We start from the raw sequence: 26,612 nt of genomic DNA on the forward strand, positions 1-26,612 counted from the left end.
TGAAGTTGAGGGTCAAATGGTTTTGGGGGTCAAGCGGCCCTAAAAGTAGTTTGATAATGAGGGTCAAATGACTCTTAATGGCGTTTGGAGTTAACGGTCTAATGGTTTGGAAGGGCACACGACCCTTAAGGTCGTTTGGAGCTGAGGATCAATTGGTTTTGAGGAGCAAACGACCCTCAATGATATTTGGAGCTGCGAGTCAAATGGTTTTGAGGGTCATAAATCCCTTAAGGTCGTTTGAAGTTGAGGGTCAAACCACCCTTAAAGTCGTTTGGAAATGAGGGTCAAATGACTCTTAATGACGTTTGGAGTTGAGGGTCAAACAACCTTTCAGACCCTTTAGAGTTGAGGGTCAAATGGTTTTGAGTCAAACGATTCTTAACGGCGTTTGAGGTTGAGGGTCAAATGGTTTTGGGGGTCAAGCGGCCCTTACAGTAGTTTGGTAATGATTCTTAATGACGTTTGGAGTTAAGGGTCTAATGGTTTGGAAGGGCAAACGACCCTTAAGGTCGTTTGGAGTTGAGGATTAAGGGGTTTTGAGGGTCAAACAACCCTTAATGTTATTTGGGGCTGAGAGTCGAATGGTTTTGAGGGTCACAAATCCCTTAAGGTCGTTTGAAGTTGAGGGTGAAACCACCCTTAAAGTCGTTTGGAAATGAGGGTCAAATGACTCTTAATAACGTTTGGAGTTAAGGGTCAAATGGTTTGGAGGGGCAAACAACCTTTAAGGTTATTTGAAGTTGAGGGAAAAGTAATTTTGAGGGTTAAAGGACGCTTAATGACGTTTCGAATTGAGGGTCAAATGGTTTTGAGGGTCAAACAAACCCTCTAAAATGTTTGGATTTGAGGATCAAATGACCGTTAGGACTTTTGAATTTGGGGATTAAGTGCTTTTGCGGGTCACACGAACCCTAAACAACGTTTGGGTTTGAGGATCAAATGATTTACAACAGAGTGATCAAAAAGTATCTTTCGACCCTTCGTAAAAGCTGTGAATTACTGCTCGAATATTTTTGAAACGAAAAGTTAAAAAAAAATCAAAACACGCTTTCCACATCCTTCATCAAAATAATCACACAATTAATGGTTGACAATTTCTGTTGATAGTTGCAGATTTCCGTTTGATTATACAATTATTATTATTATTAATTATTGAAAAAATGACGAAGTCTCTGATATTTCCCTTTAAACCTACTAGTTTTAGAGGCATTCACCGAATAAATTCTGAAAAAAATTACAAGAAAAAATATTTCATCCAGCCTGGGCATCACATATTCATACTCAATCGAATTTCCCCAGAATTTTCAGTTTTCATAAATTATAAATTTGACAGGATATTAATTACCCCGAAGACTCGAGGGGTAAGGTGCTGCATTACTTTGATAACGATGAGCAAAGGGTTAACAAACTGGTGAGCTTATACACAGCTTGTGCAGACCAATAGGTCTAGAATTGATTGAATTACAATTTCAAGTGGATCAGTCATTCATCGAAAGCATGAGTCCTCTCTGAATTCACAAATTTCGATCATCACAGTTACTTTTTTTCACTGATATGAGAAAAAACAACCAGAGCATACAGCATATCTATGCTTCGCTTGATCATAAATTCGTCAAGTGGTAAAATTTAATTTAAAAAAAGTCATTACATCGTCGTTAATTTTAAAAATGACAGACGAACTGTTTTGTTGCGGAAAAAATTATCTGCACGAAAAGTTTTTCAACATTTTTTTTTCGTAACCATGTTCGTTACCGAGAGAAGCAAATATTTAACAAGATGTAAAAAATTTACTTGCTGCATTCTACTGAGTCATCATAACTCGATATCACCTGCTACATCAATCCATTAAGGGGAGGCTGCTATGAGTTTTAAAAGTCGCGGACTATTGGAATGAGATTTGTCATACATTCAAGATCGATTATATATTTCTAAAAACAAATAATTAGTGCAAAAAAATTAATTGTTCATTGGGCGTTTCCCCCGCAGACGTTAAAAATGTTAAAATATTAAAATGTTGAAATGTTAAAATGTTAAAATATTAATAGTCCAGGGCCTCCAATTTTTGAGCGATAGAAATTTTTTTTTCAAAATTTTTGAAAAAATGTGTGCAGCAACACTTACGAATTCGTTTTTTAAAATTGTACTCCTACACAGATAATTTCGTTATTTCTTTAATAAAAAAATCTACCACTCATGTAAAATAGCCCGAAAAATGTTTCTGAATAAATCGAGAATATTTTTTATTATTTTAAGGATAATTTTTCTGCTTATTTTAAATGAATGGCGCAAATTTTTATATTAAACAAAAAGAAATTAGCTGCGTGGGAGTCGAATTTCAAAATAATTCATAATTGTTATTACACATTGCTTCAAAATTTTTGAAAAAAACCTCTGTAGCTCACAAATTGAAGACTCTGAACTATTTTCAACCTTTTAAGAGTCTGCGGGGTAAACGAACCATAAATAATTAATTTTTTTGTATCAATTACTTGTTTTTCGACATATATAATCGATCTTCAATGCACGAGAAATCTCACTCCAGAGCCCGTGACTTTTAAAACTCATAGTGGTTTCCCCTTAAACAATTAGTGGTCTCCCCTTAAAAATTTCTCGTTCCATCGTTTGAAGAAAGAATAAACAATATTTTTTGGGATGTATTGACTTTTTGCACAGCTCATCAGTCTGAGTCATCAGTCATTGATTCATGATTGATGACAATCATTTACAGCATGAAGAGACTTGAGCAAAGGGCATGTAATACTTATTACCAGTATATGCCCAGTTTTTTGGATTTTTTTGGCAAACCCTAATGGAGAGAATTTCACATTTTTCGTGATCTATATATCCATCTCGGTAATCCTAGGAGAATATATTAAACGTTGTTTTGTACATGAGAATATTCTCTGCAAAAAATGTCTGAAATCGGCCAGTGATTTTTTAATCAACACTGAGAGAAAAACGACAAAGTTCTCAAACAAGTCTTAGTTGTGCCAAGAAAATAGGTTTTTCTGTACTGCTTTTCACGATTTCTCGTCTGGGAATTGATATTACATACTTCCCAAACTCGAAAACTTAAAACCACTACAGAAAAATATTGTTCCTGGGGTGTTGCGATGGGGTTTTTTTACTCGTGTGGTTGGCCCGTCCTCGCCTACGGCTCGGAGGCCAACGCCACACGAGTAAAAAACCCCATCGCAACAGGCCGGAAATAGTATATTTCGTAACGAGTGCAAAAAAGTGTTTTTTTGGCGAGTGGGAGGTTTATATCACGAGCCGAAGGCGAGGGATATAATCCCACGAGCTAAAAAACATTTTTTCACGAGTTACGAACAATATTTTTCATCACAATGTGGCGGAAATTGGACTTTTCGTCACAGCGTGATGAAAAATACTATTTGACAATGATCAAAAAAGGATTTTTTCTGTGCCAAACATGCAGAGTGCGCCGGAATGAAAAATTTTTGTCGCAAAAATAGATTTAGTAGTTGAAAAAAATTGCATTCTCTGTACACGCAAGAAATGCCATTTAGGTATAGCACTACTCCTTCGTTATTCGATACTCGCATACGTATTTTGCTCTCGAAAAATCTTTGTTTTATGCGAAACAAGGTATAGTAGTTTTTCGTTTCAGCTGTCTACTAATCACAGACAACAAATGAACCCTTGAATGAAACAATAATAAATATATGATAGCAATCTTCTATCTTCGGGATAAAATATTTGTTGATAAATTTTCCTCTATATGAGATATGTTTATCCTGAAAAGGCACTGTCTGGTGTGAATTATCCGCCTCTTGAGCCAAATATTTCGTTGCTATTGAAAGCAGAACAATTATTTATGTTTGAGACTTTCAAATTCGAACCAAACAAATTCTTTTTTGGCAATTTTCAACTAGCGATTTTGTTGGCCCAAACAAGATTTGTTTGACAACGTGTTTGTTTTTCTGTCAGTGAAGTGTAAAACAGTGAATTGGCAATAATCATTGTTTTTATAATATTAATTGAGGATATCCAAGTATCTTTTACAGTTCAGTCGTCAAATTTCTCAATTAAATTGTGGGAACAAAATTTGAAAAAAAAATCATTAATTTTCAACATCATTTAACTTTCATTTTACTTATTAGTAAATAATTGAAATTGTTTAAACTTTCGGAAACTATTTGTTTAGGCATGAAATCGATTTCTGGTAAAATTCTGAATAGGAATCAATTTGTTGAGATTCCGAATAAATGATTTTTATGGTGAAAAATTGATTTTTTATAAATTATTTATAGAAATTGATCGTAATTTTCAAAAATTGCAATTTTTTAATTATTTCATCAATCTTCCTGCAAAAGTAGACTTTCTAATTTTTTTTCAGATTTTCAAAATGTGTTCCAAGGGTTCAAGATCAAGATTGAAAGACAGACATGTAAAGTTTAAATAATAAAATCATTGTAAAATGTCCGGAAACTTAGGGTCAAATGGAGCTCAAATGAAAGCTCTAAGGTTTCGACTGCAAAAGTAGAAAATCATTTGACTGGGGAAAAAATACCGAAAGTACTTGGATATCCTTAAGAGAAAGTTTATCTGAAAATAATCAAAGTTTATTAATCGTCAGTAAAAAATAAAAATTATCAGCGTAACAAATAGTCTTGAAAGTTGAATCCATTGATTAATTAATAATTCAATAATGTAGAAGTTTTCTCATACCATTAACTAATTTTGTACCTCATCAAATAATTTTATTTGAACATTCGATTTTTTTGAATACTAATTTCATTATGTTATATCGACGTCTGGTCTAAAATCACTGATTACCGAGATGGTTCATTCATTGAGAAGATGTGAAAAATTGAATTATTCTGTTATGTTTCATTATTTTGCTACTGGAAGAAACTATGAAAATGGAGGGATTTTCAGACACAGAGAGGATTGAGATTAACATCGGAAAATTGCTTTTCAGGTTTACCATCTGGCGGAGGCACGAGAGAAGAATCCCAGGTTCTTTGATGAGGACCTAGAGGACCATCAGCCATTTCCTACCCTTCAGGCTGTTCTGCAAGAGCTAGATATGCATGTTGGATGTAATATCGAGATCAAGTGGACGATGCAGCTGAAGGTAAAGATGATGTCCTAATAGACCTTTTCATTCTGGAAATCTAGGGGACATATTTATTTCGTTGATCGAACTGAACGAGAGATGTTTTGACGGACGCAGATTTTCCATTCAATAGAATGGAAAATTATTATTCTCATCTCATATTGATGGACTGGTAGAATATTCATGTACATTGATTGTTAGAATGTAGTAGTTTCTATTTTTCTTTTTTTTTATTATTGAACGTTTATTGTGGTGGACCAAGTGGTTTTTGGATAAAAAGGTTTTTGACGATTTGGATCATTGGACGAATAGTCTTTGGACCAAAAGTATCAAACCCAAAAAATCCAGATAACATTCGAAAGATGGTACACCTGGGCCTTGATAAAGAAAATTTTTTTTCCTTGAATCGCATCAAACAGTCGTGTTTTTGGCTGTTTCATTTTACGCCCCTTTTCATCTTGCCCCACTCACCCCTATATTTCCAACGAAAATCACCCACACGAGCTTCATTTCCTTCCAGGACGGCACATTCGAGCTAAACCACCCGTTCGACCTGAACACCTACCTCGACATCATCCTAAAAGTCACCCTGGACCACGGAGGCGACCGTAAAATCGTATTCTCCTCCTTCAACCCAGACATCTGCGCCATGATCCGCCTCAAGCAGAACAAGTACCCAGTGGTGTTCCTCACTCAGGGGATCACCATGAAGTATCCAACCTACCACGACCCCAGGTGTCAGTCGATCCCCATGGCGATGCTCCACGCTATTTCCGCCGACATTCTGGGGATAAACGTCCACACCGAGGACATCCTCCGAGACCCCTCCCACGTGCAGATAGTCAGGGATCGAGGGCTCGTAATCTTCTGCTGGGGGGACGACAACAACGACAAAGCCACCATTCAACACCTCAAGAAATTGGGCCTACACGCTGTGATCTACGATAAAATCGACGAATACAATCAGAAGGAGGTGAAGGAGTCGATTTTCCTGGTGGACGCCAGGGAGAACCAGAAGGCACTCATCGCCCTGGCCCAGTGCGTCGACAACCAGTCCCTCCCACCCCCTGACAACGGGGACAATGGCGTTAGCTACGACACCTCGATGATTCTCAATCCGAAGATTGGCAATATCTCATCGTCGTCGCTCGCTGATTCCAGCATTTTTCCGATGCCTGAACTGCTGCCTGGGGAGAGGATCTCTGGGAACGAGTCGGATGAGGGCGAAATCAGGAGCTTGGCCAGGGATTTCAGCGAGTGCGCCAACTCTTTTGGCAGGATTGGGGAGGGAGGGGAAGGTGCTGTGGGGTGTGGGGAGCAGGAGGGCGCCAAGGATTACCTTTGATGACGAGGGTTTAGGGGACTGATGGCTTGTTTTTGTACGAGGGCGAGGGGTGAGGAGAGGGTTTAGGAAGGGGAGGGGGCAGTTTCCTCGAGGATTTGGTGGAATTTTGGGAGCAGTTTTGGGAGTGATGGGTTTTGAAGGGCTTCAAGAGGGTGAGTGGAAAGGAAAACCTTATTGAATTACTGAATGAATTGTTCATTTGAGATCATTTTTTTGTTCAAGTTGATGTAATGATTTTGTAAATATGTTGAGGAGTAGATTCAGGATGAATAACCAAGAGAATTTTTGCAGGATAAACAATTTCACACAAAAATATTTGTATTTTTTAAATTTTGTCATGAAAGCCCGTGTCGCCGAGATGATTGAGAAATTGATGAAATGTTTTTATTTTGAGTTTAATTAGTTCGCTTTTTAATGATTGAATTAGCTCGCTGAAGAGTGACTTCGTCTGAAAATATCGTGAATAATTGTTGTAGAAAACTTTGCAAAAAAAACTCCTCGACATTTTTTCATCAAATCACTCACTCGAGAGACAACTCCAAAATTAAAACGAAAATTCAAGTCAAAAACATCTTTTGAATCCCCAATATCTCTACGATTGCCCAAATGCCGAGAGATTTTTTTTTCAGGAATGATAATCTTACACGAAACCCCTTATGAAAAATTAATCAAAGGTTTTCATCTAACTTGAATGAGTTCACTTCCTACTCATTAAAAACATCGTAATTTTTGTAGAGAATTTTGTAATTTACAAAAACAATTGTTTGACATTTTTTCCTGGAAGCACTCATGAGAGAGACTACTCCACAATTAACACGAAAATTGAAGCCAAAAAATCTTTCAACTCTCAACACTAATTTAATAATTTCAAAAATTAACTCCTCACCCTAGCCCACAAGCTGAATAAACAAATAAAGATAATTCTGCTAAGATAACTCCTATATTTACCACTTTTGAGTCTGCATTGGACTGTCCGGGATAATAATTATTGTGAATACAGAAGTTAACGATAAAAATATGAGAGTTTAGTACAAAAATATTTCTATGCACCTCTTATTATTTTCTATCGTCCTTCGGTGCTTATTTCTGACTCTTAATTATTAATTATCTCGAGAGGAGTTGAAGGGAAAGACAATTATCGAAGGAAGCTTCGTCAATCTAATGAACATATATTTTTTTAGATGAATGAACAAATACTGGGATTTTATTTTAATTCCAATTTTCCTAGTGTTTGATGGGCAGAACTCACTATTGACAGCTTCCGTATAATCAATTATTTATGTAGTTTAGGGGACTATTTGTCTTACACTTTTCTTATTGTTCATTCACATGAGTTATCCCAGAAAATGATTTTTTTGAACCAAGTGGAAATAATTTTAACGAAAAAAAGGAAAAAAATGGATGAATTTATTCTAGACATTTATTTATTAATATTTCTAAACTGAAATTTTAGTTTTAAGAACTATTAATCATTTTAATATAATAATTTGTTTCTATCAACGAAGAGAAGTGAAAATCCAGGGGAAAAGGTGATTTCATTCAAATAAATCATTTTTCTTGATGACAGAATTGTCTTATGAATTTTCTTAGTTAATTTTCTCGTCTTAATTTTTACTAAATAACGCCGATAATATTGCTGAAGCCAATTTTGATGATTTTGGAAATCGTTAAGAAGGATTTTGTAGTGAAGTGGCAAAAACAGATAAATTTCCAGTTCAATCCCAATAATTTTGGAAATATCTCAGGAACTAGTGGGCTTAGAAAAAAAAATGTCGAATTGGGGAATTTAATTGCTGCAACCACCCGCTTCCAAGGCGATAAATCAACAATTGAAATTATTGATTGTTAATTACTTCATAATATCGAAAACTATTGGCCCTAGGAAAAACTGTCACAAAACCTTTTTTGTGGAGAATTCCATTCCCTACAAAAAAGCTTTTTTCGCATTTTTCTCTACCTGCACTCATTGCCGAGATAATTGAATAATTAACGAGTGATTCATATGTTCGAATCCTTGAACTAAAAGATAAAATCTGTTTCAACTCCCTTATCTCCCAAACCATCGACATTAGGTGAAAATGTCATAAGACATTTTTTGTAGAGAATTTAATTTTCCACAAAAAATGTTTTTTGCCATTTTCTCGGAAACCTCTTCGATTCCGAGATATTCACGAAATAAATAAATGAATGTGTTGATAAATCCAAGGACTCACCCTCACAACTCATCTGTGAATTTTTACCACTTCATTACTACAATCGTGAAGATAATCCGGTGAAAATGACTGCCTCTGTCGCTGGAATTATTCGTTGGAAGTGTGAAGAGTATGAGAAATCGATGATGAACGAAGGAATGATGAAAATAATACCGATTATTGTAATTTATTTCGATGCTGGAAATAGCCAATCAGCTACTGATCATACTGTAATCAATGGTTTTCTAAAGTGTGCCCATTAGTGCAGAATTTATAGCTACTGATGAATCATGGATTGAGCAGATCAAATAAATTCATACGTTCGATTTGTATAATTGCAATTTTTTATTTAACAATTCTTCCCAGTTAATGCAGTGGATGATGGTTCAATCAACGATCTTAATTAACACCTGACAATTTTGGTAATTTCAACATTCAATCATTTTCGTGATGGTCATAATGTGATTAAATAAATACACAAATAATTTAGATAATGTAAGGCCCAGTTGGATTATCTTTCGAATGTTATTGCTATCTAGACTGTTCTTTGTCGATTTTTTATCTGGAAATTTCCATTCGGTTTTGCATGATGCAGAGAACCGCAAAAAATCCAGATGTATGCCTAAAAAAAGTATAAAAAATGGAAAATTTTGAAAGGGCGTTTTTAATTTTTATTGAAGAATAATGCAAATAATGAGAGAATTCGAAATGTATTATTTACCATGGCAAATGGTGCCGTATCAACCGCCATTGGGCGGAGGAGGATAAACTCTTAAATCCTTTGGTAGACTGCACATAGACAACTGATCCAGAAAAGGTTCTTTCGAAATTTTTCAAATATTAAAAAAAAAATTTTGATTACACTTTCACTATGTAATAATGATGATTCACGGCGTAAAACTGTTATGAAACATGAGGTGCAAATCAACTGTCACTTTTATATATGGAGAATAGGGAACTTGCATGAATTTTTTTCAATTTTCTAATCTCAAGTTTGGGACCTGAATAATTCATTTTTCATTCACAAACGTTTGAAATAGGTCTCATTAATGATTAATTAAGTGTTAAAAGTTGAAGATTTCAAACGCTTTGAAATCGGCAATAACGTCACACAGACGGTCGAGCGCTGGACCAATCACAGAGTGGCTCGAGCCGACCTAATTAAATGTTGAGGTGCGCCTCGGCCAATGGAGAACCACAACTCCCCCCTCACTTTTTTTCGACCAATGAAGCGTTACCTAATCGTCTTCGTGAAGTCATGACCGAAAAATTGGTCTCGAAAATGACTGATTTTCAATTAATTATCATAATGCATCTAGACAATATTTCGCCATAATCTTCGTCGTTCAGTTATCCATATGTTACCAGGAATGTGTGAATAGGGAATTAGAAAGAATTGAACTGCATGCAAGTTCCCTATTAAATAAAAGTGACAGTTGACAATCAAGTAGTAATTTCCATGAAAGTGACGGCTGATTTGCACCTCAATGTTCATAACAGTTTTGCGCGGCGAATAGTCATTATTCCATCGTGAAAGTGTAATCAAAAATTTTTTTTAAATGTTTAAAAATTTTTGAAAGAATCTTTTTTGGATCAGTTGCCTACGTGCAGTGTATCAAAGGATTTACGAGTTCATCCTCCTCCCCCCCCTGACGGTGGTTGACACAACGCCATTTGCCACTGTAAATAATACATTTCTAATTTTCCTATTGTTTGCATTATTCCCCAATAAAAATAAAAAACGCTCGTCCAAAATTTTTTTGAAATTTTTTTTTGACTTTTATTTTGAGTATACATTTATATTTTTTGCAGTTCTCTGTTTCATGCAAAAGCGAATGGAAATTTCCAAATGAAAAAATTGACGAAAAAGGATTTAGATCACATTTGAAGGATAATCCAACCGAATCTTAAGTGAGTGATGGAGCTATGAATCGTAATTAGTCCATTTTTCCATTTTGTAGGAGTCTTCTGACATCTTCCCGTGACCTCACGAATTACTGCGATATTTTCATAACAAATAATTGATCACTAAAGTAATAATTAATAATGGCATGATGCAGGAAAAATTTGTGTAATTATGCGATTGCCTGGATAACGATTGATGTTACAACAAAATGGAATAAATCCTCTATTACATTTCGTCACTTCACTGCTGAAGTAAATGAACAATTTTCATGAAATACATGGACCCGAAACTAACATGGATTGCATCAATTCAGATTCCATATGGATTAAATTAATCCACGAGTCATAAATTCACTAAATTTACAAGTTATCAATATTAAATTAATGAATCGGATAAAAAAATTTAAAAAATGAAAGTCACTTTAACAAAGGAGCTGACCATTCTGTTTCTACTTCCTTACAATTTTCGAGACTAACAACACACAAAAATATTTAATAGAAAAAGCTAGTGAGTTCGCTGAACAATTCTATTGAATTTTCTATTATTTTTTGGCCGATTCTATTGAAACGTTTAGTAGGAACTATGCTATAGAAAAAGTCAATTAAATTCGACTTTTCTATTGAGATATTTTCTGTAGAATTTCCCCGGCTCAAATTTCAAATTTTTTTATTTGATCCTCTTGACGAAAAAAAAAGAAAATTAGAATGAAAAAAAGGTTTTTTATTCTAAATTTAATTAGATTGAAAAAGTGAAGTGAAAAATGAAGTGAGTGAAGTGGACTTGGATTTTAATTCTTTTTGTTTGATTCTCTTCATGAAAAGAAAAGAAAATTATGATAAAAAAAATTCATGCTAATTTTAATTAGATTACAAAAGTGAAGTGAGTGAAGTGGACTTGGATTTTATTTTTTTTTGTTTGATTCTTTTGATGAAAAGAAAAATAAAATAAACAAAACTTGGAAATTTGAGCCGAGGAAATTTTATAGAAAATATCTGAATACAATAAGTTGTATAGAAAAATCGACTTCTGTTGACTTTTTCTGTCGAATATTTTTCCATTGAACATTTTGATAGAATCGGCCAAAAACTAATAGAAAGCTCAATATCCAAATCCAATAGAATTGTCTAATGAATTCGCTAGGTTTTTCTATTAAATTCTTTCATGTGTGAATTATTTCCTCTGATAACGGTTTTGTCGATGTCGAGGATCCTTCAGGTTGGGGCACGATCGCTCCAGGAGTTCGTAGCTCCACAGCCCACATATTTTGCAGAATGGAATCCTCCAGTAAGTCACTGGACAATACCTGAACTTGTGACCAAATCCATGACATTTGAAGCACCACCAGGGCTTGTACTTCCTAGGCGCACCTGGAGATGAGAATGCAGAACTACCGTCATTTTTTACATGTACCACGACAGTAATAAAATTACCGATTTATGACCATTTCTGACCTAACGCACACGTATGAAAAAATCCTGTGGATTTCCTATAGGGAATCCTAAGGAGAATTCGAACATTTCTAATATGATTTTTCAGATAGGATTTTTTATAGGACTAGGGGGCTACGCCCCCTACTCGCTCCGCTTGCCAACCCCATCATCCTTATTCTGACCCTTGTGACCCTTATTCTGACCCTCATGACTCTTAATCTGACCTCTGTAATCCGAAATCTTACCCGCGAGACCGTTATTCTGACCCTCAATCTGACCCCTGTGACCCTTGTTCTGACTCTGGGCTGAAACCTCTAGACTCTCCACCTCCTCTCCCAAATTATCATCACTGACGCTGGGTGTTGGTGGGGGCGTTGGGAATGCCCTAGCCGCAATCCTCTCATCCAAGCTTGTTTCAAGAATCTGGAGCACTTGCTGCAGAAGTTCCTCTTCCTCTTCCTCCTCTGGGTAGAAGAAAATTGTCTTGGGGGTGGCGTTATTCTGCCTGATGGGGGGACAATTGTCGGTAGTTCCACCACGTCGGGGTGCCATTTCGATGTGGTAATTTATGCAATTGGTGAACGAGGCGGTAAAGGGATTATTTGAAGCAGTTCTATAATCCGAAATCAATTGAGCAACAAATTGGGATTCGATTATCACAATTACACTCTGGGTATTTATTCCGCTGGGACTGGCTCATGGGCTACTGATGAATTACAGGAATGGGTAAAATGAAAATTGATGATGCCCTCTGTGTTTATATTTTTCGGGGAAATTGTCTTTCATCTCCGCGGCAGGTATTTATGACAGGGCGACGGGAGAGAGGGGGTGTTTATCTCCAATTCTAGTGAAGTAGACCTACAAGCGCCATTGAAAATTGATTAATAATTTCCACGAATGGAGGAATAATGAGAAAAGCCAAGGAATCATCGGATACTAAACAATTCACAAAGGAATCAACTTCAGTGATGAATGATAACTAAAGTAACTTCCAATTTTTTGTTTCAATTTTCGAATTAATTAGGAGTTATTGAGGCGAATGAACGCAAAGGTAGTGGGGTCGCAAGTATGGCCTCTCGCTGCTGAGAGAAAGAGAAAGTGATAATCAACAAGTGAGATTTGCAATATTTTTACGCAGCTTCCACTGCAATTTATTTAATTTGAGTTCTTAATATTATTTTTTTGTTTAAACCCTCGGTTCAAGTTGTTTTACAACTGAAGAGAGAAGCAGATGTAACAATGACGCACGTGGACGCGAAATAATCATCGAACTCTCAGTGAATTTTTACCTAATTTTCACTGCAATTTTCATTGGTTGATCTTGAGCAACTAGTACAACTATAATTGATGTTTTTTTTGTTCAAAGCCTCGATTCAAGTCGATTTTAAACTGAAGAGAGAAATGAACGGATGAATATAGCGCCCGTGGTAGCGAAAAAATCGTCGCCATCTCAGTGATAATTTTCAATAATTCGAGATTCTTTGAATCATTTCGAAGAGGGAAATGTGTTCAAGGAGAAACAAAATTGTTATTTAAGACACGTTTATTCGAAATTCTTTTATGTTACAAATTACAAATCACTTTGCTATCAACAATTTCTCGGGACATTCAACAAAAATCCAGCATTGAACCCTTCTATTAACAAGATTAACAAAAATTTCCCGACAACATCTGAAGCGAAGTGACAATACGCGACATAAAAGCGCAAATATCTGGTGAACCATTGCCTCTCCGAAAAAGTGTCTCTAGATCATTTTTGCAGCTGATGAAATTCTCTACCAAAAGTATCTGATGCATTTTCTCCCAAACCCACTTACTACCAAGATAATTTCATCCTTAACAACCCCTCAACATTTACCCACTTCCCTCAACCTTTTCATCATCTCAATTTAACATCAAATAATCTTAACAAGCGCTGTCTCACAAAAAAATCTCGAAGAACACAATTCACCCAGAATTCCCAGCTCTACAAAAAAGATCTTACGACATTTTCCCCCAAATCCACTCCTCTCCAAGCTACACCCAAGCCAATCAACCCCACCAGAGCCCACACCCCCCGTATTCCCACTTCGCTCAAGATTCCTCTTCCCCCCAGCCCTCAATCATTCACATCGTCCAGTCCATTCTCCCCTCCCCAGTCATTCAAATCCTCCCCCCAGCCATCGTCATCGTCGTCCTGCATGGACCCCCCCTTAAAGTCAAACACACTCCTCACGTTTTTCACCCTCTCCTCCTCGATATGAACAATCCTCGGTTTCTCGATGACCGGTTCCATATCCGTGAAGAAGTCCACCTCCTCCTTGACCCCCTGACTCTTCGAGTGCTTGATGTCAAGCTCTGTAATATCCGATATCTGAATTTTCTTGGAATACAACTGTCTGTCGATCTTGGGGGCCGATTTTGCTGGCACAACTGTCTCTTCAATGATCTCCACGTCATTCCTGGCGTCGGCCTCGACATTCGAAGTGTCCTGAGCGTCCCAGTCAGACCACGTGCCCTCCTCCTCGACGAAGACGACAGGCGTCTCTTCCCCCACCTCTCCACCGTCGGGGGAAGGTCTCTCAGGGAGGTCCATGAGGGGCACCTCCACAGGAGCACTTTTCCTCATCTTCTCGTCGATTCTCTTGCTGCCTCGCACCTCCACTCGACTCTGGTTGTGATTGGGCCTTCCATCGGTGAATAATTTTCCTCTTTTACCCCCGATGACTGTCGCAGCCCCCAGAATTGGCACCAGGTCCGCCAGGGCACGCAGGGTCACACTCACCAGCTGATCGTCGTGGTCTTTTATTCCCACCAGCAGCTCAGGCAGTATCTGACGCTTTAGTTCTTCCATTTGGAATGCGTAGATGTAGGAGTTGAGGTGGGACAGGAGGAGGAGTCGCACTGAGGTGTCTCGCACGCAAAACATCTGCAGGAGTTTGGGGACTAGGTAGCTTTTGAAGGTGGAGACAGAGAAGAGACCTGTCTCCTCTTGGGGTTCCTCCTCGGTTGTTGGCTTTAGGACGTACGGCAGGAGCCTCGATTGGGCTGTTGGGTCCAGCAGCACCAGACGCGACAGCAGCAGACGACCCAGCTGCTCTGCTACTATCTTCTCGGGGAATGATTTCAGTTGGGAAACTAAATTCCTGGGGGAGAAGGAAAATTAAATTTTTGGAGATTAAATTTAGAGGGATTTGGGGTTGAGTTTGGAATAGGGTGGTAGATTATATATTTTTATGGAGGGAGGGTGGGGCAAAACGGAATCTAGATTTTTCGAAGAAAAAATTTTAGGTGCCAGTTGGGTTTAATCTTATTCTAGATTTAGAAATTACATTTTTTTGTTATAGATTTTTCAAAGAAAAAATTTCTTAGACAAATCTAACGAATTCTACCGAAAATTCTATTGGATTTCTATTGAACTTCTATTGAAAATTCTATTAGTTTTCCGCTGATTCTATTGAAGAATTCCGTTTATTGGGTATTTTTTCCTATAGAAAATGTTTGAATAGAAAAATTTTCAGATTTTAGATTTTTCTACGAAAAAATTTTTGAGAGCAATCTAATAAATTCAATCGACAATTCTGTTGGATTTCTATTGAAGTTGTATTGAAAAGTCTATTAGTTTTCCGCCGATTCTATTGAAGAATTCCACAGGTTCACTGCGCATTTTTTCTATAGAAAACATCTGAATAGGAAAATTTGCATAGAAAGACAAAATTCTGCTGGTTTTTCCCATAAAATAGTTTTTATTAAAAATTTTCTATAGGAATTCCTCGACATGAAATTAAAAATTTTTTTCGTTTCATTTACAAAAAAAAAAACAAATAATTGAAAAATTTGAGCCGAAGATCTTTTATAGAAAATATCTCAATAGGATCAGTTGTACAGAAAAATAAAATTCTATTGATTTTTTTCTATACAAAATTTTCCACTGACCATTTCTATTGAAAAAAACGCATAAATAAATTGTTGGGGTTGTCCTTAGAACCGGCCAAAGACTAATAGAAAATTTGCTAGGTGTTTCGATATTTTTCAATTGATAATCTGAAAGTTGTGGGTTCAAATCCTCTCGTCATCATCCTTGCTTTCATTACTGGTTCTTTCAATAATATATTGAAGTAAATTCATCAACAAGTTAGATGCATAAGTATTTTCAATACTCACGAAAAAAACTGTTCCTTCTCTGGTTCAGTTTTTAATGGCAACTCCATGAGAAATGCATGAATATTAATAAAATCGTGGGTAAAAAATGGATGACGAAGTATTGAATTCAAACTTGGCCTCAACGCTGGGTCAGGATTCTGTAATTCTTGTCTACAAAGTTCTTTGAAGTCTAGAAGAGCTGGCACATCGTCTAAAACAAAAAAAAATCAGAAGTCAAATATTTCTAATTGAACTCCCCAGAAAAATCTATTTGATTTCTATTAGTTTTTAGCCAATTCTATTGACGAATTCCGCAGCTCATCTGCACATTTTCTTTTCAATAGAACGGTTTAATGAAGAGATAAAGTAATAGAATTTTCAGTGAAAGTTCAATAGAAATGGAATAGAATTTCCTATTGAATTCGCTAGAGTTTTCAATGAAATTTTTTTCAAGACAATTATTTTATTTGAAGTTATCGTTTTGTACCTGAATTCTTCAGTCTCAAAACGTCCTCAGTAAGTACTCCAAATGCAAATTGATCAATGGACACTGGATTGACCTGAGAGACCATCGAGGAGGCGTCCTCCTCAGGGGTGATGGCTTTCTCATACCTGAAGTTCTTGATCTTCTTCAAATAAGCTTGATTGAAGTCTGAGAATTTGCAGAGGAACTCGAGGCTCCCCAGCTTCCATGACCCCTCGGGGGTCACGTAGATCGAGCTGGAGGAGAGGTTGTTGTGGGAGGCGAGGGCGTTCTCGTGGAGGAACATGAGGGCTCGGAGAATACTGTGGAGTCCTATGCATATCTGAAGGGTAGTCTGGGTACCGATTACCTGAGCCAGGGGTTTGGCTTCCTCGGTGGCTAGGTAGTACGAACTACCTTTCTTCCAGGAGGAGATGTATTTGAGGATGCAGGGGTGACGGTGGAGCATCAAATTCTGGAGCATGAATTAATTTTAAAGGCGAGAACAACCAGAGATTTCACTCATTTGAATCAAACATTTTTTATTTGCACTGTTAAAATTTTTCATCTGCTATTTTTATAATTAATAATAATTAATTATAATAATAACTAATTTTTATCATATTCAATTTCCACTGCAATTTCAGGAAATCTTGTCATTGAAAAATTAAATATTCCATTGATCTTCTGTTCGAATGATCGAATTATTCTGTGAAAATTCATAAAAATAAGAAAAATTCATACTCAAAATCTTTAGTTAAAAAATAAATAAAATCTTTTTATTGAAATTATCAAGACAATTTGGAATACTCTATCGGTTTGTTTACCATCTGCTCATGATAACAATCACTCCAAAATAGCCACATGACTACAAAAAATGTGGTAGAAAATAAAGAGAAGAATTGGGAACGTCCCAACTATTTTTAAATAGAAAAAAATTAAAATTTTATTGATATTACCTTTGCCGTCCTCTCCAAGGGCGAGGGCTTGCCGAAGTTGGCAGTTGAATGAAGTGATGGCTCACTGATAAACACCGAAAGACATTGTGAATTCGCGCCACTGGTGCTTGCACTGTGATGCAGCCAAAAATCCGTAACTTCGATGGCTTTCTCATCGATCTCAAGCCCACTCAGGGCACTTTTTTCATTGCCCATTAATTCCACTGTCAGTTTTTAGAGTGGAATTGACAGGACAAATATAAACCACTGACGTGGGGACAGGCCTGTCCTGTCCTCACTGACGAATGGAAATAGCTCCCTAACGCCATCTCCCGCATTGGTGCACTGAGCGTAGAGATGTGCGATATTTTCGAAAACATCAATTATCGAAGAATCGATGTTTTTCAAAAACATCGATGGTTTAAAAAATCGATGTTTTTCTCATGACAGGAAAAAAACATTTTTTAAACAACATTTTTTTAAATAATTTTTTTCTGTACTGCCTCTCACGATTTCTCGTCTGGGAATTGGTATTACATACTTCCCAAACTCGAAAACTTGAAAATCACTACAGAAAAATATTGTTCCTGGGCTGTTGCGATGGGATTTTTTTACTCGGGTGGTGTTGGCCTCCGAGCCGAAGGCTCGGCCTATAATCACATTCGTCAGAAAATACTTTGTGGACCTTGTGATGAAAATAACTATTTCACGAGTTACGAACAATATTTTTCATCACAATGTGGCGGAAACTTCACTTTTCGTCACAGCGTGATGAAAAAATCATTATTTTGTTTATTCCCAATCAATCAACGTTATTATTCGACAAAAAAATGAAAAATTTTGTTAGCTTGGTCAGAAACATCGATGTTTGGAAAAAATAATCGAAAATCGATTAATCGGCCGTTGAAAACATCGCATGAAAAACATCGATGTTCGGGCATGGAAAATCGATGTTTCCGATTAATCGACAAACGTCTCCCATCCCTAACTGAGCGTGGGAAGAAGCGAAGGGACAACTTGTCCCCTCGATTTGTCGTTTTTCTTCATCAGAAGAAATTACTAACGAGTGGCAGTCGCCAGTAATAATCTCAGGGGTAATTACGATCCTTAAGAGTTGATGTGATCAATTTTTCAGGGTTTTCGGCCATTAATTATTACGATTGAACGATTGTACTGAGTTCTAACCTAGAAATTTAACTCAGAAACTATTTTTTAAAGACGATAAACTGTTTTAGGTGGTATTAAGGGATTGAAAATGTCTCGTCCACTGCATTCTTTCATCCAAATCCGTAATTATGTTGCTAAAAAAATACCAAAATTTTGGAGTAAAGATAAACAAGTGTATGGGAACGTCAGTTATTATCCAAGGTGAGTGATTATTTCGATAAAAATATTGATAGATCATGAAAATTGAGGTTTTATATGAGCAGTAAATAATTGATGAATTTAAGTTTTACAGTGAGCTAATTGAATGAATCTGATATTGATTAGTCCGATATTTATATTTTTTTTTCAATATTTTTTTTATAGTCAAGGATATCCAAGTGTTGTTTCAATCATTTTCAATCATCAAATTTGTGAATTAAAATGCGTCAGAAATTTGAAAAAAAATCATGAAGATTCGGAGTCATTAAAAATTACAATTAAATTTTGCACAAAATAATGATTTTTTAAAACATTCGTTGTTTGTGAATAAATAATTGAAATTGTTTAAACTTTCGGAAACTTTATTTTTTTTAGGCATGAAATGGATTTCTGGTTAAATTCTGAATATGAATAAAATTGTTACCATTGTGAACAATGATTTTTATGGTGGACAATTGATTGTTTATAAATTAATTATAGGAAATGCCCATAATTTTCTAAAATTACAATTTTTTAATTATTTTGTCAATCTTCCTCCAAAAGTAAACTTTCGAATTTTTCTTCAGATTTCTAAAATATTTTTTAACAGTTCAATATCGAGATTCAAATTCAGACCTGCAAAGTTTAAATAATAAAATCATTGTAAAGTGTCCGGAAAATTACTGTCAAATGGGGCTCAAATGAAAACTCTGATGTTCGACTATGAAATAATATGCTTCCGAATGGTTATTTTGCATATCATTTCCTTCTATCATGTATAATTCATTGTTTATTTTATTTTATTCGATTGAATAAGATTTCTTTTCAACTAATTTTGTCAGATTTTCAACTTAGTTGAATGTTATCATCATCGTTATTCTTATTATCCCTTCTTTCTGTACAACCGATTGTCTTCTTTACGGTTCTATCCCCTCAGCCCTTCGATAAAATGTTAATAGAAAAATTTTATTTACACATACTTGAATGAATTTGAAACATCACATTTGAAGAAACCATCAGAAAGCTCACTTTCAGGGAAATTCATGAAAAATTCAAAATTTTCAACAATCATCATAAAAATCAAATCAACCAATATAGCTATCATAATCATCTTTTAACTTGGACTTAATGGCATTAAAACAAACATTTTAAGCTATGATTGAATTCATTTGAAGCATGATATTCAAAGATATCCCCGGAATTCTGATTTTCAAAAAATACAAAATTTTTGGCAAATTTTCAAATTAATCAAATAACGATTATTGCTATCGCCTTCATCTTCGAACTCCGTCAAAAGGACACCCAAACAAATTTTTTAAGCCATCATTCAATCAATTCAGAACATTTTTTTTCAGTTATCGTGGAACAATAGATTTTCGAAAAAATTTGAAAATTAAAATAACTAATTGATGAATTAAATTTCAGTTAATGGCGATTGCTAGGGCTCAACATTGTCTACATTTGAAAAAAAAAAGATTCATTTCCATCCATTCATTAGCGAACAATTGATGAAAAACTTTGTTACATACACACACGTACGGACGAGAGCTAAAAATTACATTTTCAGACTTTTTGGATTATACTAGGTCGATATAATCCAAAAACTCCAAAACATAAATTTGACCGATTACAAAGCTTCCATTCGGCAGCAAAAAGCAGCCAAATACTTGGATATCCTTAAGAAAGTTCAATTCTTATGATTATCACTCCATCATACTTAGCATCTAAAATTTTTTATTGTTTCTCCATTGCAAAACAGACATCCGGATCACGTAGACCCACCGATAACCCCCACAAAGCTCCTAGTAGTCCAACGCGTGAAGCCCTACGTTGGCAACCCCTACTGGCACAAACAAATTCTCGACGCATTCAAATTGAACGAAAAATACAGCAAATGCGACAGAACTAAGAAAAGTGAAATGATTGTAGTGAAAAACACTCCAGAGGTTTGCGCCCAGTTATGGAAGATTAAACATCTTATCAGGGTGACACCCCTGAACCAGCCTAATAAGCTTCCAGAGGACGATGATGTGCATGCCACATGGCTCATGGAGAACGGAGATCTCTTGCTCACCCCTAGGGTTGACCCGGCTAGAGAACAAGCGACTTTGGATCACATGAAGAATCCCAAACGTCTGGATCGTGAAACCCTGTCCTATGAACTGAGAATGAGGTGGTTGAACCCTTGGGACACGTGAGTTACAGAAACATTTTTGGGCGGAATGAGCGAGCAGGTGCAACAAGTGTTGATTTTTTATTTCAATTCATTGAGAGGATAAATATGAAGCATGTATATAGTTTAAGGAGAAGATAAAGAAGAGGTAAAAAAATTGTTGGATTGATTATTGGGATCAGTATTGATCTGCCTTACCTTGCGACAATCCTTTTCATAAAAACGCCGTAAACCTTTGAACCATCTTCCTCTTGATTCAGTCTCTTGGGAAATTTTTACAAACCAAATCCTCTTGGATATGTCAATTGAATTCCACATACCATATTTCGTCTTAATTTCCGTCTTCCTATTTTATTTTGTACCACAAATTGCTCACAAGAGTAGGTTAATTCCTCACGAATTGTTGGCCAACAATATCCAATACATCTAGGCTCAAGTACTGATTATTCCTAGCCGTTCGATGATTATCCATTACAGTTGTGACTGACATCATCATGAATAGAGAAGTTTTTGTATAAATCAGGGGTCCTTGTTACTGCGTTGCCAGAAGAATTGTAAAGTACGATGCGGATGTTCGTATGATCTGCAATAAAAGCGGTGATCGCGATCTTTATGCGAAATAATCTGTAGTGATGCGTATTTTTCTTTCTACCATATTAAATGTCGGGAAATTCATGACCAAGAATTTTCCTGCTGTCAGCTGACACGGCAGCTGACTCCTCATGAGAAGCAAACTCAACATTTTTTGGGACTTTACTGAGCTGTGGTACCATTGCGCATTCGATCTAAATAATTCGTAAAACAAAAATCACCGCTGGTAATGATGATCGAAGGGATCAAGCGTATTTACATATTTTCTTGAATACCAAGGCTGTGATCTATGAGACGCTGACCAAGCAGACATTCCACAAAGAGATGTCCGAGTTGAGAAATTGTTAGCGAACCGTATTGGATAAGTTTTTCGGTCGCATCCAAGTTGATTGCGATCTAGAACAAAAACGGAATGAAACATTCAAAGAAAGAAATTCGTGGGGAAAGTATTAGAGACGTCTTGAATCAGGAAAGCCATTCTTAGCTTGAATGAAGTCATGAATAGGTCCAATTATTCGATCAATTGGGCCGGGGAGAATTTTAGATCCTCATTATGAATCATCTAAGATGGATGGGGCAAAGTGGAATGTATATAACAGTTTATATCATTACTTGTACACCAGTTATGCTGATGATAATCATATTGAGTCCGATGACAGCGAGAAAGTTCCATATGTAGAGTCCCTCAAGCTCTTCAGCAAATCTACCAAAAAATTAACTATTTTAATACAAGAACGATGATTACATACGGTGACGTACTCGGTAGCTTGATAATGTATCTGAATGCAACGCTGGACGTGCAGAATTCCCTCCGTAGATTCACGATTATTATCAATTGGTATATGTTCGATGGCGTATCTTGACAAAAAAATACAAGTGGATGAGTATAGGTATTGTTGCTAATAAATTAGCAATTTCCTTCCGAATGGGTTGTCCTTGAAATTCTTATTTCACTATTCTCTTCTTCCATTTTTTCATGTCACAGTACTATCATCAATTGAAATGTTATCAAAATTTTGCGTATTACTTCGTTCTGTCAAATAATTCTACAGTCAGACCCTCTCAAGACTCGAATTCGTTTTCAGTCTGGGTTTAATCAAGGTTCAATCAACACTGAGAGAAAAAATTAGCTCTGCCGAAAAGATAAATGTTCACCTGTACAAAATTTTCTTGTCTCAAGATTATTATTCCCCACGAGAAAATATTCTGCAGCGAAAAATTTATTCTTTCCACTTGAAAATCTGACAGTGGCATATGAATAGATATTCTTTCGAGTAGAATGCCAGGATTCAAATATCATGATAAATAATAATCTGTTTGACTGCAAACCAAAAAATTTTCCCCGAAGCAGAAGTTTGAGCTGACAGAAGAACCATTCTTTCAGCAAAAATACGACTGTATAATCTCTACTGCGACTTTCTCTATTATTTCCAATATTACTCATTTATTTCCCCGCCATTGATAGTTATTGAGTGAGAAATCAAAGTTCAGTTCTGAGGTCACAAACGGATAAGTTTGAGAAGGTTAAACCTCTGATCCACAGAAAATTTTAAAACCTTTTACGAAATGTAGTATCCGTATGATCGACTGGAACTCTATATTTAGAGATTTCTATTTTACCGACGAACTCCTACTTTAAAGCTCTCTGTATTGAGTCAGCGTGCTAATGCACGCATCAAGTTACAAGAATATATTATCGTTGTTATGCTGTTTATGACTAATTACCCCAACCAACTTATCCATAAATATCACACGAAGCTTTATTGTAATCAGCGGAATAGTGTACTTTTTTTCCGCTTGACTTGTGAACGTGAAAAAAAACAGATTTTGAGGCGACAAATTATTTATCTATTTACATCAAACTATACGTTGACTCCACGTATCTTATATTATTAGACGAAGTTATCTCGATATTTTTGAACGGAATAAATATATTTTCGGCAGAGGTAATTTTTTCTCTCAGTGAAGGTTTAATCAGTGTATAGCCGGAATTTAATCAGGGTTTATTCAGAATTTAGCCAGAGTTTAACCCAGGTTCTGTCAGAAGTTAGTCGGGTCCATGAATCAATATGAATAAGTATTCAACATAATAGACTAGTACCTGAGTTCAATAGAGATAGAGATTTCGATATAAAAAGCTCATGACGGTATTGTGTAACTTGATGAGGAATGATGCTGTTCTCACCATTTTCCGAGTTGATCAAGAAGCCATTGAAATATAGTAGAACCCCGTTATAAGGAGCCCCAATATAAGCCCACTTCTTCTCGATCGCTTTGTCGGCAGCGTGAAGGGCAGCGTCTATTCGCACGCTCCACGGTAAGATTTACTGTGGATTCACGGTAGATTTTCACTCACATCTTGTCTGACGTCTCTGCTATGAACTCTGGTTTTCAACTCTGACAATTGTGTTGAAAAGCAGAGTTGTGACAACATTGTCCAGTGGGATCTAGGAGTCTTCTCCGGTTAGAAAATCACCCTTAAAATCATTTGCACTATATTTCGGTACCCACTCCTGCACTCGGACCCCATTAGACAAATATGAATATTGTTGAGAAAACGTTCACATAAAATGTAAAAAAGTATTTATTTCATCATTTATTTGCGTTTAGTCAACTATTTATTTCATTTTTTATTTGCGTTAATCTAGACTGATATTCGTATTCAACGAATTAATATTTTGAGAAAATGATTTACTAGTCTACTATCTGCATATCCCCCCTCTACTGGGTTCCCACTTTGTCGTAGTGAGGGGGCTCGGTCGCTGGCGGTGGTCTTAAGGACTACCGCTGCCCGCGGTCGCTAAGAGGAGTCCACCCAATCCATGTGTGTGAGCGGCGTAAGCCATGGCCTCGGCCATACCGTGCCTAAGGATGCGTGGCACAGGGGGAGCTGTGTCGCTAACGGTGCCTCTCAGAAACCTGGGCGACCTCTGAGAGTAGTCTTGGGTGTAACCCACCCGAGACAAGCCAAGCCCTGGGCAATCGCGGCAATGCACCAGGTGAAAACGCTTAACCGCGGTACTCGTGGGACTAAAATGGAAACCAATTTAAAAAATCTTAATATTGAAAAAGCAACTTCGGGTGGGGCCAGCGATGGCGAACACACGAAGTCTGACAAGGCTGACCAGTCTGGTACCGATGTGAATCGGGTCAGACTGAGTGGAGCCGAGAGAAGACGTCGCAAGAGAGCGAAGCTGCATCAAACCTCGGGGGCACTTGCAACCTTGACGGATGCAGCAGCGAAGGTCGATGAGGGAAGGGGGGAGGGGGCTACGAGGAAGGCAATAAAACGCCTTCCATCAGAGCGTACTACGCCAAGCCCCTCAGTCAGACCGAAAGAAAAGAGAATGAGAACGCAGGATCAGGGCACATATGCTCAGAACACTACGAGCTCATTCAAGTTTGCAGTTATGCCGGAGTCATATCCGGATCAGAAACTGGGCACTGAAGAGGTAACGGAGGTGAAGAAACTCCTGAAGAGGGCCATTCTGGCGTTACCTGACGGGGTGAAAGCACCCACCTTCAACGGTGTCTGGGAAAGAGAAGGTGTGGCAATGGTGTGCTGCACTGATGAGGAAACGGGAAATTGGCTGAAAAGCCTTTTCCCCGAAAACAAAATAGCTGGACTTACTGTACGTGTGGTCGCAGCCTCGGAGCTTCCCAAGAAGCACAGGGTTGTACTACACGTGGAAGACCCAGATCTAACCGCTCAAGAAGCACTGTGCTTCCTTGAGAAACAAAATGCAGGACTGCAGGCCAGAGAGTGGGTTGTCGCTCGGGGCAGTGAGAGTAGGGACGCGAAAAGTGCCCACTTCGTTGCGCTGATAGACGACCGATCACTCTCTGTTCTGAAAGCCTGCAACTTCAGACTGCACTGCGGGATTCAAAAAGCTACTGTCAAGCTGCTTGCGAAAGACCGTGGTGAAAGTCAGAAGAAGGGTACATAGAGGTACCAGGAAAGTAGTCATCATTATGGCTGCAACCCGGGTGCACATTGTACAGATAAATTTGCACCACAGCAAAGCAGCCTCGGCTACTCTAGTCAGGCTGTTAGCTGGGATGCAGACTGTCATAGCAATGATCCAGGAACCATGGATAGTGGACAATGCTATTAAGGGCCTCAGTGGTTGTGGCAGAATCTATCACGCAAACACTCAGGAGAAAATTAGATCTTGCATTGTTATTAAAGGACTAGACTCTTTCTTCTGTTCACAGGCTAGTGAGGGAGACCTGGCTGTGGCACAAGTGGATCTGGGCCTGGGACAAGGCGAGGAAATGAGCCTGGTTGTAGGGTCAGTTTACATGCCCTATGACTCGGCTGAACCACCTCCTTCGAAAAAAGTAAAGGACCTATGCAACCATGTGAAGGAAAGGGGACTTGAACTCCTGCTAGGTTGTGATGCCAACTCGCACCATGTAGCATGGGGGAGCACCGGCATTAACGGCAGGGGGGAAAGCCTCCAGGAATTCATAATGGGGGCCGGTCTAAACATCCTTAATAGGGGGTCAGAACCTACCTTCATAGATCGGAGACGACAGGAGGTCATAGATATCACTCTGGGGACGGATAGAGTGGCAGACATGATTGGGGACTGGAGGGTCTCAAAGGACCTCTCAGCGTCCGATCATCAAACCATAAGAATGTCCATCCACACAGTGAAAGAAACGGAATGGGTGAGAAACCCAAGACGAACAAACTGGGGAAATTACCGAGAGAGTCTATCTGACAATCTCAGGGATATCATCCTCAGATTTAACAACAAAAAGCAGCTGGAGGAGGCTTCGATTGCCCTAAACCAGGCCATCATGGACTCCTTCGAGACAAACTGCAAGCTTATCCCGAAAGGGCAGCCCACTGAGACTCCTTGGTGGTCAGAGAGGCTCGGTGGGCTGAGGGGCAAAGCTAGAAAAGCTTTTAACAAAGCTAAGAACATGAGAGCGGGCCCCCGTAAGGAAGACGCATGGAAAACTTACAGAGTCTTGCTCGCAGATTACAACAAGGCAAGAAAGGCAGCCAAAGCGGAC

The 26,612-nt window shown here is 37.5% G+C and overlaps 5 protein-coding genes across 10 annotated transcripts in view; 2 read left to right on the forward strand and 3 right to left on the reverse strand.

The window, feature by feature from the left end:
* LOC107039166 (glycerophosphocholine phosphodiesterase GPCPD1) overlaps positions 1 to 8,952 on the forward strand; it is a 38,905-nt gene extending 29,953 nt beyond the window's left edge. For 3 of the 4 annotated variants that reach the window (XM_015258649.2, XM_015258648.1, XM_015258650.1), the window contains exons 8-10: positions 1,334 to 1,411; positions 4,946 to 5,101; positions 5,604 to 8,952. In XM_015258649.2, the coding sequence (XP_015114135.1) occupies positions 1,334 to 1,411; positions 4,946 to 5,101; positions 5,604 to 6,428 (1,059 nt within the window). In that variant the 3' untranslated portion in view covers positions 6,429 to 8,952. The remainder of the gene's footprint in view (positions 1 to 1,333; positions 1,412 to 4,945; positions 5,102 to 5,603) is intronic. The other variant, XM_015258651.1, reaches the window with a different exon arrangement.
* A 2,659-nt stretch (positions 8,953 to 11,611) lies between these two features.
* Positions 11,612 to 12,663, reverse strand: LOC107039170. The gene is made up of 2 exons (XM_015258656.1): positions 12,202 to 12,663; positions 11,612 to 11,893 (listed from the first exon to the last, which is right to left on the reverse strand). Exons 1-2 carry the CDS (start codon positions 12,506 to 12,508, stop codon positions 11,697 to 11,699), a joined length of 504 nt encoding a protein of 167 aa, XP_015114142.1. The 5' UTR covers positions 12,509 to 12,663; the 3' UTR covers positions 11,612 to 11,696.
* Positions 12,664 to 13,481: 818 nt separating this feature from the next.
* LOC107039141 (protein-associating with the carboxyl-terminal domain of ezrin) lies at positions 13,482 to 17,803 on the reverse strand. Its single transcript, XM_015258611.1, has 4 exons — positions 17,501 to 17,803; positions 16,566 to 17,016; positions 16,100 to 16,289; positions 13,482 to 15,081 (listed from the first exon to the last, which is right to left on the reverse strand). Exons 1-4 carry the CDS (start codon positions 17,693 to 17,695, stop codon positions 14,055 to 14,057), a joined length of 1,863 nt encoding a protein of 620 aa, XP_015114097.1. The 5' UTR covers positions 17,696 to 17,803; the 3' UTR covers positions 13,482 to 14,054.
* A 654-nt stretch (positions 17,804 to 18,457) lies between these two features.
* On the forward strand, positions 18,458 to 21,147 carry LOC107039154. Its single transcript, XM_015258628.1, has 3 exons — positions 18,458 to 18,573; positions 18,715 to 18,847; positions 20,583 to 21,147. The coding sequence occupies exons 2-3, from the start codon at positions 18,735 to 18,737 to the stop codon at positions 21,019 to 21,021; spliced, it is 552 nt and encodes a 183-aa protein (XP_015114114.1). The 5' UTR covers positions 18,458 to 18,573; positions 18,715 to 18,734; the 3' UTR covers positions 21,022 to 21,147.
* Positions 21,148 to 21,377: 230 nt separating this feature from the next.
* The window catches only part of LOC107039160, a 12,288-nt gene continuing 7,053 nt past the window's right edge, over positions 21,378 to 26,612 (reverse strand). For 2 of the 3 annotated variants that reach the window (XM_015258634.1, XM_015258633.1), the window contains exons 5-9: positions 22,347 to 22,445; positions 22,200 to 22,290; positions 21,847 to 21,983; positions 21,649 to 21,781; positions 21,378 to 21,579 (exon numbers count right to left, since the gene is read on the reverse strand). In XM_015258634.1, the coding sequence (XP_015114120.1) occupies positions 21,529 to 21,579; positions 21,649 to 21,781; positions 21,847 to 21,983; positions 22,200 to 22,290; positions 22,347 to 22,445 (511 nt within the window). In that variant the 3' untranslated portion in view covers positions 21,378 to 21,528. Of the gene's footprint in view, positions 21,580 to 21,648; positions 21,782 to 21,846; positions 21,984 to 22,199; positions 22,291 to 22,346; positions 22,446 to 26,612 lie in introns of those variants that run through there. The other variant, XM_015258635.2, reaches the window with a different exon arrangement.

This window comes from Diachasma alloeum, unplaced genomic scaffold, assembly GCF_001412515.2.
Source record: "Diachasma alloeum isolate Michigan unplaced genomic scaffold, Dall2.0 Dall_scaffold_00294, whole genome shotgun sequence".
Lineage (NCBI taxonomy): Eukaryota > Metazoa > Arthropoda > Insecta > Hymenoptera > Braconidae > Diachasma > Diachasma alloeum.